The 14560-nt window shown below is 42.9% G+C and overlaps 1 protein-coding gene across 8 annotated transcripts in view; it reads left to right on the top strand.

The window, feature by feature from the left end:
- Positions 1 to 4218, top strand: part of LOC143817058 (serine/threonine-protein kinase Nek5-like) — a 163845-nt gene extending 159627 nt beyond the window's left edge. For 5 of the 8 annotated variants that reach the window (XM_077298138.1, XM_077298135.1, XM_077298134.1 and 2 more), the window contains exons 22-23: positions 72 to 198; positions 883 to 4218. In XM_077298138.1, coding sequence (XP_077154253.1) covers positions 72 to 198; positions 883 to 1243 — 488 coding nt within the window. In that variant the 3' untranslated portion in view covers positions 1244 to 4218. The remainder of the gene's footprint in view (positions 1 to 71; positions 199 to 882) is intronic. The other 3 variants (XM_077298137.1, XM_077298136.1, XM_077298139.1) reach the window with 1 other exon arrangement.
- Positions 4219 to 14560: the final 10342 nt, after the last annotated feature.

Genomic DNA, 14560 nt, shown 5'->3' with positions numbered 1-14560 from the left:
GTGTGGAAAGGTGATTGCTAAGTTTTCCAGGCTGAATCTTATGGGAAAACAAATTTGCTAACATTTAATAGATTCTATTGTGTGTCTAGATGGAACACTGAAGCAATGGCCTCCAGCCGCCAAAGAACCAGAGGAAGATGTGACATCAGATGATTTGGACGAAGAACGGTTTGAGCCACGATCTGATGATGAAGACACGTAGGTGTAACAGGAGCATGATAAATTAACTGTGCCACATGCAACCCTACTAATAACTGCCTCTATATGCAAGTGAAATTAACTATTGAACTTAAGGTACTTGCCATCTGTCATTTTCTTAGTAAAAAGTACTTTACCTTTAAAACATCGGAAGATGTTCTGCAACATAACATTGACATGAGAGTAACGGCAGACATACATAGAAGAGAGATGAGATTCATAGCAAAAATCAAAGTCCCCTCATTACAATATCATAACATAACCAATGAGACCTGTTTTTACACTACCTGGACCCTTAGTGTAAATCAGTGTTTCCCATACCGCGTCCTCACAGCCCCTCAGCACCTCATGTTTCCAGATTTTTCCATAGTATTGCACAGGTGAGAGAACCTGTGGTAGTTTCTGATACTTTGGTAATAATTCCATCCCTTGTGCAATACTAAGGCAATCCTGAAATCATGAGGTGTTGGGGCCGTAAAGACTGGAGTTTGGGAAACACTGGTCTAAGTCCTCACTGTTTGGTTACTAACAATGGAGTGCTTTTGGAGAGGGGAGTCCGGACACACCAATAAGGGCTACCTTCCTCTCCAACAGCCCCGTGACATGTGAGGTGTTGTCCTTTATGGGATGTTTGATGGCTACTTGTAACAAACTCCTTCAGCAATGATTCTTTTTTTTCCCCAGCACCTTTGAAGAGTCTGATGATGAACTGGAGATTATAGACATGATGGAAAAGGTTCTAACGCCCAGAGATGATGAGATTGATAATATTGAAGATAAAGATGACAAGGAAACCAGTGACGATACTTCTGTGGAGAGTGCCAGCCAAAATATGTCAAGGCGAGATAACATAGAAGCGGCCAAGGAGGACCACACATCAGCAAGGAAAGCAGAAGACATTGAGAATCAGCAGGACTGCTCTACAGCTATGGGGAATAACCAGGGTGCAGGGATGTCCGTAGAGAGACAGACTGATGAGGTGACAGATGTATCAGATCCTGTCAGTAAAGGCTCTGCACAGTCTCCTATTTGTTCCGTAGAATAGATATTGCAATTATGGAGTTAATGCACTGAAATATAATAAGTCAATGGAAAAAAATGACCAAAATGTGCAACTGTATTCACCCTGATCATCATTTTATGGGTTACACATGAAATCACAAATAATTAAAAGGGTTGTGTCACAATCACAACTTCTCATCTATCCCCAGAATAGGCGATAAGTTGCTGGTAATTGGCGCTCCCACTATAGGGATCACGAGATCTGGGGTCCGGCGTTCCCTGCGTGAAAGGAGCAGTGTGTGGTGCAAGCACAGTGCCTCTTCATCAGTCCCATGGACAATGAACAGAGTGGCCCTGCACAGGCTCGAACACTGCTCCATTCGCACAGGGGATTAGGACCTCCATTGTCATGTGGGTCCACGTGGACAATCAGCAACTTGTTATTCATCATGTGGATAGATGATGAATTGTGATTGTGGCACCACACCTCTAAGTCACTGTACAAGTAGAGGCACTTTGGATGAGACCTCATCATGCACCTCTGTAACCCAGGATCTTTAGAAGTTGTATCGTCAGGTCAGTTTATGAAACATAACACCCTTTAATGAAGAAATTACTTTATCCTTATAAATGACTTAAAGAAGAAAGCGTTTAATTGATTGTTGTTTCCCCTCTCTTTCCTTTTTAGTAGTTACTGGACTGCTTACTGTAGTTTTCAATAAAATCAGTGTTTTATCAACAGGAGATTATTGCTACAGGACTAGATGTCTTGTGTCTCCTGGTTCAACCACTGACAGATTCCCTATAACTGCCCAATTATGCCATCTTGCAATGTTTCCGTTACCACTATTGCCATCTTTTTGTTTCATTATTCATTCTAATTCACCCATCATATTTGTAAACTATATTAAATTTTACCATGCCCATTCATTTGTCCCTGCAGAAAATTAGCTGGTTCCCCTGTTTCTATGGAAATAAACATGCATGCTCAGTAGAGCTGAGCATGTATGTTTATGGCGAAATATCAGGAAGTCAAATAAATGTTGTTCACAGAATTTTCAAATGTACAGTGCCTCGAAAAATTATTCATGCCCTTTGAACTTTTCCACTTTTTTTCACATTACACCCACAAACTTTGTATGTTTGTGGGTGTAATAGGTTTTAATGGGATTTTATGTGATTTACCAACACAAAATAGCAAATATTTTTCAAGTGTAAAGGAAATGATACATGGTTTTCTAATTATTTTAAAAATATAAATTTGAAAATTGTGATGTGCATTTGTATTGAGCTCCCCTATAGTCTGATACCCTTAAATAACATCCTCAGTAACCAATTGCCTCTAAAATTCACATAATTAGTAAATTGTGTCCACCTGTGTGTAATTTATTCTCAGTATAACTACAGCTGTTCTCTGAAAGCCACAGAGATTTGAGAACATTAGGATCTAACAGCAGCCTGAAAACCAAGGAACACACCAGACATGTCAGGGATAAAGTGGTGAAGAGCAGTAAAGCAGAATTAGGTTATAAAAAATTACCTAAGCTTTAAACATCTCACAGAGCACTGTTCAATCTATCATCCAAAAATGCAAAGCAAAGCAAACCTACCAAGACATGGCCGACAACCAAAACTAACATCCCAAGCAAGGAGAGCAGTAATTAGAGAAGCAGCCAAGAGGCCCATGGTCACTCTGGGGAAGCTGCAGAGATCCACAGCTCAGGTGAGATAATCTGTCCACAGGATGATTTTTAGGCCAGGGTCACACAACAGCATCTTGATGCTGTTAGCCTGGAGATTAACCCCATATCTGCAGGCTATAACAGTGTTATTCCTGGTGACAGGTTCCCCATTGTCTGAGTCTGTGGAAATCGGACTGTAATTGGATGACATGCAGACATTTAAATCTATGGGTGCGTGTCATCTGATTTACACTGCAAATTATGGCACGCTGCAATTTTTTATTTATTCTCTTGCTGAGTTGGCATGAGAAAAATAAAAAAACACTGATCAGCACTGCCCCATAGAATAACATTGCTTTGAGCGCTATACGATGAGACATCGGCTAGCACTCATCCAATGTATTAGCTCATGTGAGCCAGCCCTTAGTCATATACTCCACAAATCCCATCATTGAGAATCTGTGACAAGATCGGAAAATTGCTGTACATATTCGCTCTCCATCCAATGTTCCTGACGGGAGCGAGTGTGCAAAGAAGAACGGGCAAGAATGTCAGGCTCAAAGTGTGCAAAGATGGTAGAGACAGACCCCAAAACACTTGCAGCAATAATTGTAGTGAAAGATGGTCCTACAAAGTAATGACTCAGGGGGGCTGAATACAAATGCACATCACAATTTTCAGATTTATAGTTTCAAAATATTTAGAAAACCTTGTATAATTTCCTTTACACTTCACAAATACTTGGTACTTAGTGTTGGTATCACATAAAATCTCAGTAAAATACATTTAATGTTTGTGGGTGTAACATAAAAAATGTGGAAAAGTTAATGGGGTATAAATATTTTTTCAAGGCCTTGTATACACAATCTAAAATGGGCTACAATGTGGGTGGCTGAAACCTGCCTGTACCTGCTTTCGGAAATACAATCCCACACTACTACATTATAGCTCAAGTCTTAAGGAAAGTGTCTGCCGAGAGGACAGGAACAACCGGCACAATTGTGGATTTCGCTCTGTAATCTAAAACCGATCACTCAAATCCTTCTCTGTAAACAGTAACATTGTGCTCAGCAGGGGACGTAGCACATATTACAAGATATAAGTAAATGATATTTATTCTGTTACTCTTCACCATCTATTGTCAAACAACCTATTTTGTTTCTTTGTGGTTTTGTAATACAAAGAATTGCTTTTTGGTTGCAGGTTTCATGGCCGATCCTTAGGCTTTATCTCTCTCAACTCAGGCTTTTGTACTTCATGTATGTAGGATAGGAAACAAGTATCTGCCTCCTTGTATAGGGTCTTTGGAAACCAATAAACATCTTTTTCTATTGTATTCTATTGTATAATGTTGATATAGCATACCTGACAGAATCCGGGGTCAGGACCAGGTGCACACATGCATTTTATCACCAGTCAAAGCGGATATCTCGACATAGACAATGGAGTCATTTTATGGTGGTGGTCTCATGAAGAAAACCGTTTTCCATATTCCCACGTGATACCCCCATCTTTAAGTCAGAGTTGGCGTGCAGAGCGGTTGTAGACCCGTTACCTGAGCGAAAGAAAAAAATTGTTTGTGGTCAATGTGATCCTCCTGCCATCTCCTATGTTGTGTCTCCTATGATTTCTGCGTACTGGCTGCTGTCTGACTGTTCTATGATCGCAGCAGTTCCCTTATCCCTGTTCCAGTTCCCCCATTTCACCACTCCGAATTGTATTTTTTATGCACTTTTTTAGCTTTTTCCTTGTGCACAGCGTCCTGCGTTGAGCATTCATGCTCTTCCCGTGGCCGCAGCACTCTAATCAGTATTGCTGCTGATCAGAGTCTGCGCCAAGCTAATTTTTCTTTTTTTAGCTAGTTAGAGTAGCAGACGTCGCAGTGTAAATAACGTCCAATTTTTTTTTTTAGAAAAAAAAATAGTTAGTACAGAGTAGCTTTATAGGTAGGGAGGTAGCGCATTAGGGGAGTGGACGTCGCAGTGTTAGTGACATCAGATTTTCTTTTAGAAAAAAAATAATAGTACAAAGTAGCTTATATGTAGGGAGGTAGCATTTTCTTTTGCAAAAAAAGTACTTCAGGATGCACCCACAGATTTAGGGTCTACGAGGGGAAGTACACCCAGATTGACCCCACTGAGTGCTCCCCCATCCTAGGGTCTTGAAGAGTGGGAAAATTTACACCAGCATCCCACTCTTCAAGACCCTCTCTGCCAGAGGTACAGTTACATGCGGCACCATGCGGAAAAATCAGCAAGGCCTCCCCAAGCCGCTAATTGGGCAACTGCTGAGAAAGGGCGAAAGCAGAGCCCAATGCAGCGTCAACATGCTGGTGGTCAAGTTTATGGACAAGAGGGATATCCTTATTTTGACCACCATACACTGTGACATCATCGCCCTGTCCGAGGTACCACAACAGAAGTCCCAAAACCAGATTGTGTCCATACGTTAATAACACTTGTTCTTGCCCTGTTGGCACAATACACTTTTATAATCTGATGTACTCCGCACAACTTACACATACCACCTCATTATAAATTCATACACCAGTAAAACCAATAGCAATATCATCATTACTATAACTGTGCCTCTACATAAATTCCTTGAGTGGTCTAGTTTCCAAAATGGGGTCACTTGTGGGGAGTTTCCACTGTTTTGGCACATAAGGGGCTCTCCAAACATGACATGGTATCCTCTCTCGATTCTACCCTAATTTTGCATTCTAAAAGTCAAACGGTGCTCCTTCCCTTCCAAGCCCTGCTGTGCACCCAAACAGTGTTTTTCCCCCACATATGGGGTATCGGTCCATTTTCTCCTATTACCCTTGTGAAAATAAAAAAAAAACGGGTATAAATTAAAATGTAACATTTTTGTGAAAAAAGTTAAATGTTACATTTTTCCTTCCACATTGCTTCAGTTCCTATGAAGCACATGAAGGGTCAATAGACTTCTTGAATGTGGTTTTTAGCAGCTTAAGGGGTACAGTTTTTAGAATGGTGTCACTTTTGGGTATTTTCTACCATATAGACCCCTCAAAGTCACTTGAAATGTGAGGTGGTCCCTAAAATAAATGGTTTTGTAAATGTTGGGAAAATGAGAAATCACTCGTCAACTTTTAAACCTTATAACTTCCTAACAAAAAAAAATATGTTTCAAAAATTGTGCTGATGTAAAGTAGACACGTGGGAAATGTTATTTATTAACTATTTTGTTCATGTTGAGCTCATGTACCGGAACTAGGTTTGCCAGCGCATACGCACTTGTTTTTCGTCTCTGCCTGAAGTTGGGCAAAGCGTATTGCGCAGGCGCACAACCCGGCTCGGACTGGCCCATAGAATAAAAGCGGAATCCCCCGGTGGGCCCCTGTGCAGATCTGGGCCCCCAACCATACTGTGTGGGCAGTACTTGGCATAATTCACTTGATTCTCTCTGTACAGAAAAAACGCGGCATCTCATCATTCGTTAATCAAACTACCCAGTTTATTTGATAGAGATATGAGTAAATTTGTGAACCAGGATCGTGTAATATTTGTATACAGGTGAAAAGTGGGCCCCCAAAGTCAATGTTACTGGTGGGCCTTGGCTCCCCAGTCCGACACTGGGCACAGGGCTATATTTCTGAGCAGGTGCAAGTCGTCGCACGGGGACAAGAGGCGTTACCTATGAAGTAGGACGGTGATCAACAGCAAATGGGCGTGATGTAGAGACCCGAAACCATGCCCATCGGACCCGACTGAGAAATTAACATACGGCGTGGGATACATTAAAACACGTTTTTCTGAGTATACAAGGGGTGTCAGGGGGTTCTATAGGGATATAGGGAATGCATAGCAGATGCTTAATGAGGTGATATTTTTAGCTGCTATGCCATAAAAGTGGTCACAGATTCCCTTTAATAAGTGGAGCCCAGACTATTCGTTGTGAAAATAAGTCTTAGGCTGGAGTCACACTAGCGATTTTAAAATTGATCCGATTTTGTTCCTGCAAAGTCGGATGACTATGGTGCAATTGTCATGCGTTTTTCATGCGAGTACAATCAGATTTTTCACACCTAGCATCTGATTTACATTCGACTGCAATGCAATTTTAACATGAGCTTTTACACAGAGCAATTGGCTAAGTCATTTACACATCGTTTTCAAAGGAAATATTCTTCAAAACAACACACACTCATATAGATAGATGAAAAGCCGGCAATTCATCTGCCGCGTACAGTAAAATCACAGCAGGAGCCGACAGAATAGATGGATTACATACAGTATATACACACAGGATATAGATATGTCAGTGACATATACAATGAGTACAATTAGTAGTAGTGTGTGCAGCTTACTGTACATGTATTTAATTATTAAATGATTATTTTTCTGAAAAAAATGGCGTTGGCTCCTGTGTAATTTTCTTAACCAGCATAGGGAAAGCCGACGGCTGGGGCATTTTACAGCCTGGGAAGGGGGTAATACCCATGGAGCTTCCCTTCATCTCTGCAGAAAGGTGAGGTATTCCTTTTATTTGTTATTTTAACTCTTTTGCAGAAGACAATGGCGTCTCTGGAATGGGCGTTTTGTAAGTATGGTTTAATTAAGATTATTAAAGGAGTCTGTGTCATTCTTTCAATTAAAGGACTTTATTCTGGGTGTCTGTTTTTATACAGTATGACTATGGGGTTAGCATTGGGAGCGTCTTGACGCCTCACCATTACTAACCTCTGGGCTTGATGTCACCTGACAATACAAAGGTGACTACAACCCCCCCACCCCAACTATTACCCCATTTTCCACCGCTACAGGGCAAGTGGGAAGAGTGAGGCTGCCAGAATTGGCACATCTTATTGATGCGCCTTTTCTGGGGTGGCAGAGAGCTGATGTTTATAACCTGGGGGAAGGCAGTATCCATGGCCACTTCCAATATCAGCCCACCGCTGTCTACCAAGCCTTTGCTGGTTATTAATTATAGGGAGACCCTACGGCATTTTTTTGGGGGGTCCCTCATTTTAATAGTAAATGCTAAATATACAGCTGTAAGCTGATATTGATAGCCTGGGAACCTGCATGGGTATTATTAATATTATAGCGCCATTTATTGCATGGCGCTTTACATGTGAGGAGGGGTATACATAATAAAAACAAGTACAATAATCTTAAACAATACAAGTCACAACTGGTACAGAAGGAGATAGGACCCTGCCCGTGAGGGCTCACAATCTAAAAGGGATGGGTGAGGCTACAGTAGGTGAGGGTAGAACTGGTCGTGCAGCGGTTTGGTCAATCGGTGGTTACTGCAGGTCGTAGGCTTGCCGGAAGAGGTAGGTCTTCAGGTTCTTTTTGAAGGTTTCGATGGTAGGCGAGTCTGATATGTTGTGGTAGAGTTCCAGAGTAGGTGTGATGAGCGAGAGAAATCTTGTATGCGATTGTGGGAAGAGGGGAGTAGAGAAGGAGATCTTGTGAGGATCGGAGGTTGCATGCAGGTAAGTACTGGAAGACGAGGTAACCGATATACGGAGGACACAGGTTGTGGATGGCTTTGTATGTCATGGTTAGGGTTTTGTACTGGAGTCTCTGGGCAATGGGGAGCCAGTGAAGCCCCTTCCCAGGCTATAAACATCAGCCCCCAGCTTTCCCTCTGCTGGTTCGGAAAATTGCAAGGGAGCCCACACTATTTTTGTTCAGAAAAATGTTTTAATAATTAAATACATGTACAGTAAGCTGCACACACACTGTATTAATTGTATATGTCACTGACATCTATATATCTAACTATTCTCTTTGTATTTACTGTATGTAATCCATCTATTCTATCCTGTCGTCTCCTGTTGTGATTTTACTGTACGCGGCAGATGAATTGCCGACTTTTATTCTCTCTGTCACTGACTTTTATATATATCTATTCTATTGGAACCTGTCACGCTGTGATTTTACAGTATGTGGCAGATGAACTGACTGCATTCCAAAGGAGATTGGTGTGTTAAAATTGGATAACACTGGCATTATCCGAGTGCTGTGCAATTTTTTTCTCGCACCCATTGACTTCTATTGCGGACTCCTATCCGATTTTTTATTACAATCGCTGCATGCTGAGATTTTTTACAGTCCGATCATGATCCAATCTAGAAAAAAATACAGATGAACACACAATGATAGAATAACATTTGTCCGAATGCAATCCGATTTTTCATCGGATTGCATTCGTTCGATTTCATCGCAAGTGGAAATGAGCGCTAACTGTGGAAGTCTCAGAATGGTTATGTACTACAACTAAGCTTTGTTGCAAATTATTGTGATTTTCTATGTGGATTTGCACATGGAAAGTCTGCAGCTGATTACAGTACCGGACATGTGGATGAGATCTTACTAAATCTTATCCACACAACGGAAATTTTTAACCTGCGATTAGGATTATTATCTTTGAAGCATGTTAATTTCTGTTGCAGACATTCACGGTAACTTTTACCGCATTCAATGTAGAGGGGTAAAATTGGTTGTAGAGCCCCACGTTACACATGCAGATTTTGCTGTGGAGTTTTCTGCTGTGGGCAGGTGTATTGTATACCAAATGTCCATGAAATTAACAGTGGTAAGAGTTGATTTGATAATCAGGAGTATGATCCCTTGTCATCAGCTCACCTCCAGAGGATTTTCTCAATAAAAGAGGTTCTCTTAGGTAGCCATCATGTCCCCTTAAAGCTTCATGATGTAGTATTATGTCATGGAGTGTGTCAGGGACTTCTGTCAATGTCTGAGTCCGCTTCAAACAGGGAAGATGCTGGCTAAATTACATAGCTGGCATCTGCCTTTAATGGCTGTAATCAGTGCACCCAACAATTTCTGATAACCTCTTAGGCCGGCGTCACACTCAGCGTATGAAAATACTGTCCGTTTTTTTTACGGCCGTAATACGCAGAAATGTTCCCAGGGGAGGTACCATGGTTATTTTACCCCCCGGCTAAAAACATCTGCCCCCAGCCACCCCAGAAAAGGCACATCTGGAAGATGCGCCTATTCTGGCACTTGGCCACTCTCGTGTAGCAGTGGGATATGGGGTAATGAAGGGTTAATGTCACCTTGCTATTGTAAGGTGACATTAAGCCAGGTTAATAATGGAGAGGCGTCAATTATGACACCTATCCATTATTAATCCAATAGTAAGAAATAGTTAAAAAAAAAACACACACACATTATTACAAAGTACTTTAATGAAATAAAGACACAGGGTGTTGTAATATTTTATTAGACTCTTAATCCACCTGAAGACCCTTGTTCTGTAAAAAAGGAAGAATAAAAAAACAACAATATCCGATACCTTCCGTCGTTCTGGTCATGTCCCACGATGTAAATCCATCTGAAGGGGTTAAAACATTTTACACCCAGGAGCTCTGCTAATGCAGCCGCTCCTGTCTGTAAAATCTGGGGAATGAATGGAATGCAGGGGAATGTCCTGTAGTTACCTTGAGTCGTGGTGATGCGCCCCCTGCTGGATGTCCTCATATGAACTCTAGCATGGGAACTTTTCCCAGGCTCGAGTTCATATGAGGACATCCAGCAGAGGGCGGTATGACGCAGTGAACAACCCTGAGCTGGAGACAACCAGGCTATGGCTGCTCACAGACTACAGGGCGAGCTGCAGTCACACGGAGACCGTGCAGACAGCCGTAAACGGCGCTGCAAGGCCCAAAAAACCTCCTCTACGTTATCCTATGTAGTGTTTTTCCACAAATTAGCTGGAGACGGGTGGAAAGACACTAATAGGAATTTTTTGGAAAAATGTGCAGCAGCCTGCACTACTTAAAACAAAATGAAAATTGATTTGGCGGTATGACGCAGTGAACAACCCTGAGCTGGAGACAACCAGGCTATGGCTGCTCACAGACTACAGGGCGAGCTGCAGTCACACGGAGACCGTGCAGACAGCCGTAAACGGCGCTGCAAGGCCCAAAAACCCTCCTCTACGTTATCCTATGTAGTGTTTTTCCACAAATTAGCTGGAGACGGGTGGAAAGACACTAATAGGAATTTTTTGAAAAAATGTGCAGCAGCCTGCACTACTTAAAACAAAATGAAAATTGATTTGGCGGTATGACGCAGTGAACAACCCTGAGCTGGAGACAACCAGGCTATGGCTGCTCACAGACTACAGGGCGAGCTGCAGTCACACGGAGACCGTGCAGACAGCCGTAAACGGCGCTGCAAGGCCCAAAAACCCTCCTCTACGTTATCCTATGTAGTGTTTTTCCACAAATTAGCTGGAGACGGGTGGAAAGACACTAATAGGAATTTTTTGGAAAAATGTGCAGCAGCCTGCACTACTTAAAACAAAATGAAAATTGATTTGGCGGTATGACGCAGTGAACAACCCTGAGCTGGAGACAACCAGGCTATGGCTGCTCACAGACTACAGGGCGAGCTGCAATCACACGGAGACCGTGCAGACAGCCGTAAACGGCGCTGCAAGGCCCAAAAACCCTCCTCTACGTTATCCTATGTAGTGTTTTTCCACAAATTAGCTGGAGACGGGTGGAAAGACACTAATAGGATTTTTTTGAATAAATTAGCAGCAGACTACACTACTTGAAAAAAAAAAAAAAAAAAAGAACAGTATGAGGCAATGAACCACCCTCCCTGAACTGAATACAACCAGCTATGGATGGCCTATGTGGCTGCACTCAGACTAGAGAGTGGGCTGCACTCACACACACACACACACAGACCTTGCAGATCGCTGTGAAAACAGCGCTACAAGGCAAAAGCAAGGTGAATAGTAGGTGAACACAGCGGTTGCTAAATTAGCCTTTGGAAAGCACAAAGAAGCAAATCGCTATCTCTAAACTGTCCCTCAGTCAGCAAACAGCGTCCTGTCACTAACTGAATTCACAGCAGAGTGATCGCAAAATGGCGCCAGCGACTTTTAAACTGCATCATGACATCATTTCAGCAGCCAATCACAGCCTTGCCAGTAGTTTCATGCCCTCCATGCTAAACAGGATGTGCCCACACTTGGAATCATTCTCATTGGCTGAATTTCTGCATTTTGAATCTTGGAACTTCCGATTCCGGTATCCGATACGCGGCAAGTATCGGAATCCCGGTATCGGAATTCCGATACCGCAAGTATCGGCCGATACCCGATACTTGCGGTATCGGAATGCTCAACACTAAATATAACCTCTTTTTCTCATCTTTCAGGATACATCGGGGGCTTATCTACAGCATTACAGAATGCTGTGGATAAGCCCCTGATGCCGGTGGGCTTAGCTCATCTTCCATTTTGGGGGTGTGTTGTGAATTCTGCTCTTGGGTTCCCTCCGGTGGTTGTTGGTGGTAGTGCAGTTGTCCCTGGGCTGCAATCCTGGTCAGGTGTTTCTGCTGATTGCAGTTCTGACTGGGGTATTTAGGTGTGCAGGATTCATTAGTCCTTGCCAGGTGTCCATTGTTCTTGGAGGTTTTGCATCTCAGTCTGGTTCCTCCTGCCCTGCTGCCAAATCAGCAAAGATAAGTGTCTGGTTATTGTTTCTGCAGCCGCTTTACAATTCAGTGCTATTCATTGTTTTTTCTGTCCAGCTTAAGGCCCCGTCACACACAGCGACGCTGCAGCGATACAGACAACGATGCTGATCGCTGCAGCGTCGCTGTTTAGTCGCTGTGTGGTCGCTGGGGAGCTGTCACACAGACCGCTCTCCAGCGACCAACGATGCCGAGGTCCCCGGGTAACCAGGGTAAACATCGGGTTACTAAGCGCAGGGCCGCGCTTAGTAACCCGATGTTTACCCTGGTTACCAGCGTAAAAGTAAAAAAAAACAAACACTACATACTTACCTTCCGCTGTCTGTCCCCCGGCATCCGCTTCTCTGCACTGTGTAAGCACAGAGGCCGGAAAGCACAGCGGTGACGTCACCGCTGTGCTGTAAGGGCCGGAGCTCAGTCAGTGTCAGGAAGCAGACGCCGGGGGACGCGCAGGTGAGTATGTACTGTTTGTTTTTTTTACTTTTACGCTGGTAACCAGGGTAAACATCGGGTTACTAAGCGCGGCCCTGCGCCGATGTGCCCGATGTTTACCCTGGTTACCCGGGGACCTCGGCATCGTTGGTCGCTGGAGAGCGGTCTGTGTGACAGCTCCCCAGCGATCAAACAGCGACGCTGCAGCGATCGGCATCGTTGTCGCTATCGCTGCAGCGTCGCTTCGTGTGAAGGTACCTTTACACATACCTGAGGCCATCTGCTGGCCCCCATACTGGTCATGTGATTTCTCCTGTGATGTCCAGCTTGTGGCGGGCCATCATAGGAGACTATATAATATACAGCAATGCTGTGATATTCCTGTATATAGTATAAGTGATAAACGCAAGTTAATGTCCTCTAAGAGGACTGAACAAAATAGGTGACAAGTAAAAAATGTTTTTTACAAAAATGAACACACTTTTTTTTATCAGATAAAAATAATTAGATATTTCAACACTTGGTATTGCAGCATCTGTAAAAGTCTGATCTATCAAAATATATTCATTAAACAAATTGCTAAATTGTGTAAAAAAAATACAGGACTTGGGAAAATGGCATATCAAATTTGTCCGTCTTTAACCCCAAGACAATGTTGGGATTTTCCATTTGTTTTTTGTTCTCTTTCTTCCCAGAAACATAATTTTTTTTTTTTAGTCAATATGGCTGCGTGACAGCTTGTTTGTTGCAGGACGAGTTGTACTTTTGAACGACACTTTTTACCAAATTGTGTACCGGAAAACGAGGAAAAAATTCCAGCTGTGGTGAAATTGTAAAAAAAAAAAAAAAGGGAGATCAACAACTATTTTTTGGGTTGTTTTTTACCATGTTCACTGAATGCTTAAACTGACCAGCCACTATGATTCTCCAGGTCATGGTGTTAGTTCACAGAGAGCAAACATGTCTAGGTTCTTTTTTTTTTAAGTAGGTAGTGAAAAAAAAATCCAAAGTTTATAAAAAAAAAAGTTGCCATTTTCCGGGACCCGTTGTGTCTCCATTTTTCATGATCAGGGGCTGATGAGGGCTTATTTTGTGCGCCGAGCTGACATTTTTATTGACACCTTTTTGGGGTAGATACAATGTTTTGATTGCCTGTTATTAAATACTAGTTGATAGCCCGATTCTAACGCATCGGGTATTCTAGAATATGTATGTAGTTTATGAAGATTTTAGAATAATACATTGAATACACAGGATTCGGCCAGCCGCAACCAATTAGCGAAGCGTGGTTCAAATCCCGCGCCAATTCGCGGCCGGACTGCGCCTGTCGCTGATTGGTCGCAGCCGGCCACGTGGCATATAGCACAGCCACGTAGTATATAACAGCCCACGTAGTAAATAGCACAGCCACGTAGTATCTAGCACAGCCCATGGAGTATACAGCACAGTCACGTAGTATACAGCACAGCCCACGGAGTACATAGCACAGCCCACGGAGTACATAGCACAGCCCACGGAGTATATAGCACAGCCCACGGAGTATACAGCACAGCCCACGGAGTATACAGCACAGCCCACGGAGTATACAGCACAGCCACGTAGTATATAGCACAGCTCACAGAGTATATAGCACGGCCCGCGGAGTGTACACTTTTTACAAGCTTCAATAGTCTCCTTAGGAGACTTGAAGCTGCAGTCATCCGCTATGTGTAGCATAAATGATCATCTCCTATGAACACCCGCCACAGG

Source organism: Ranitomeya variabilis, chromosome 3, assembly GCF_051348905.1.
Source record: "Ranitomeya variabilis isolate aRanVar5 chromosome 3, aRanVar5.hap1, whole genome shotgun sequence".
Taxonomy (NCBI): Eukaryota; Metazoa; Chordata; class Amphibia; order Anura; family Dendrobatidae; genus Ranitomeya; species Ranitomeya variabilis.
The sequence above is the reverse complement of the archived record's forward strand: the minus strand, read 5'-3'. Positions and strand labels throughout refer to the sequence as shown.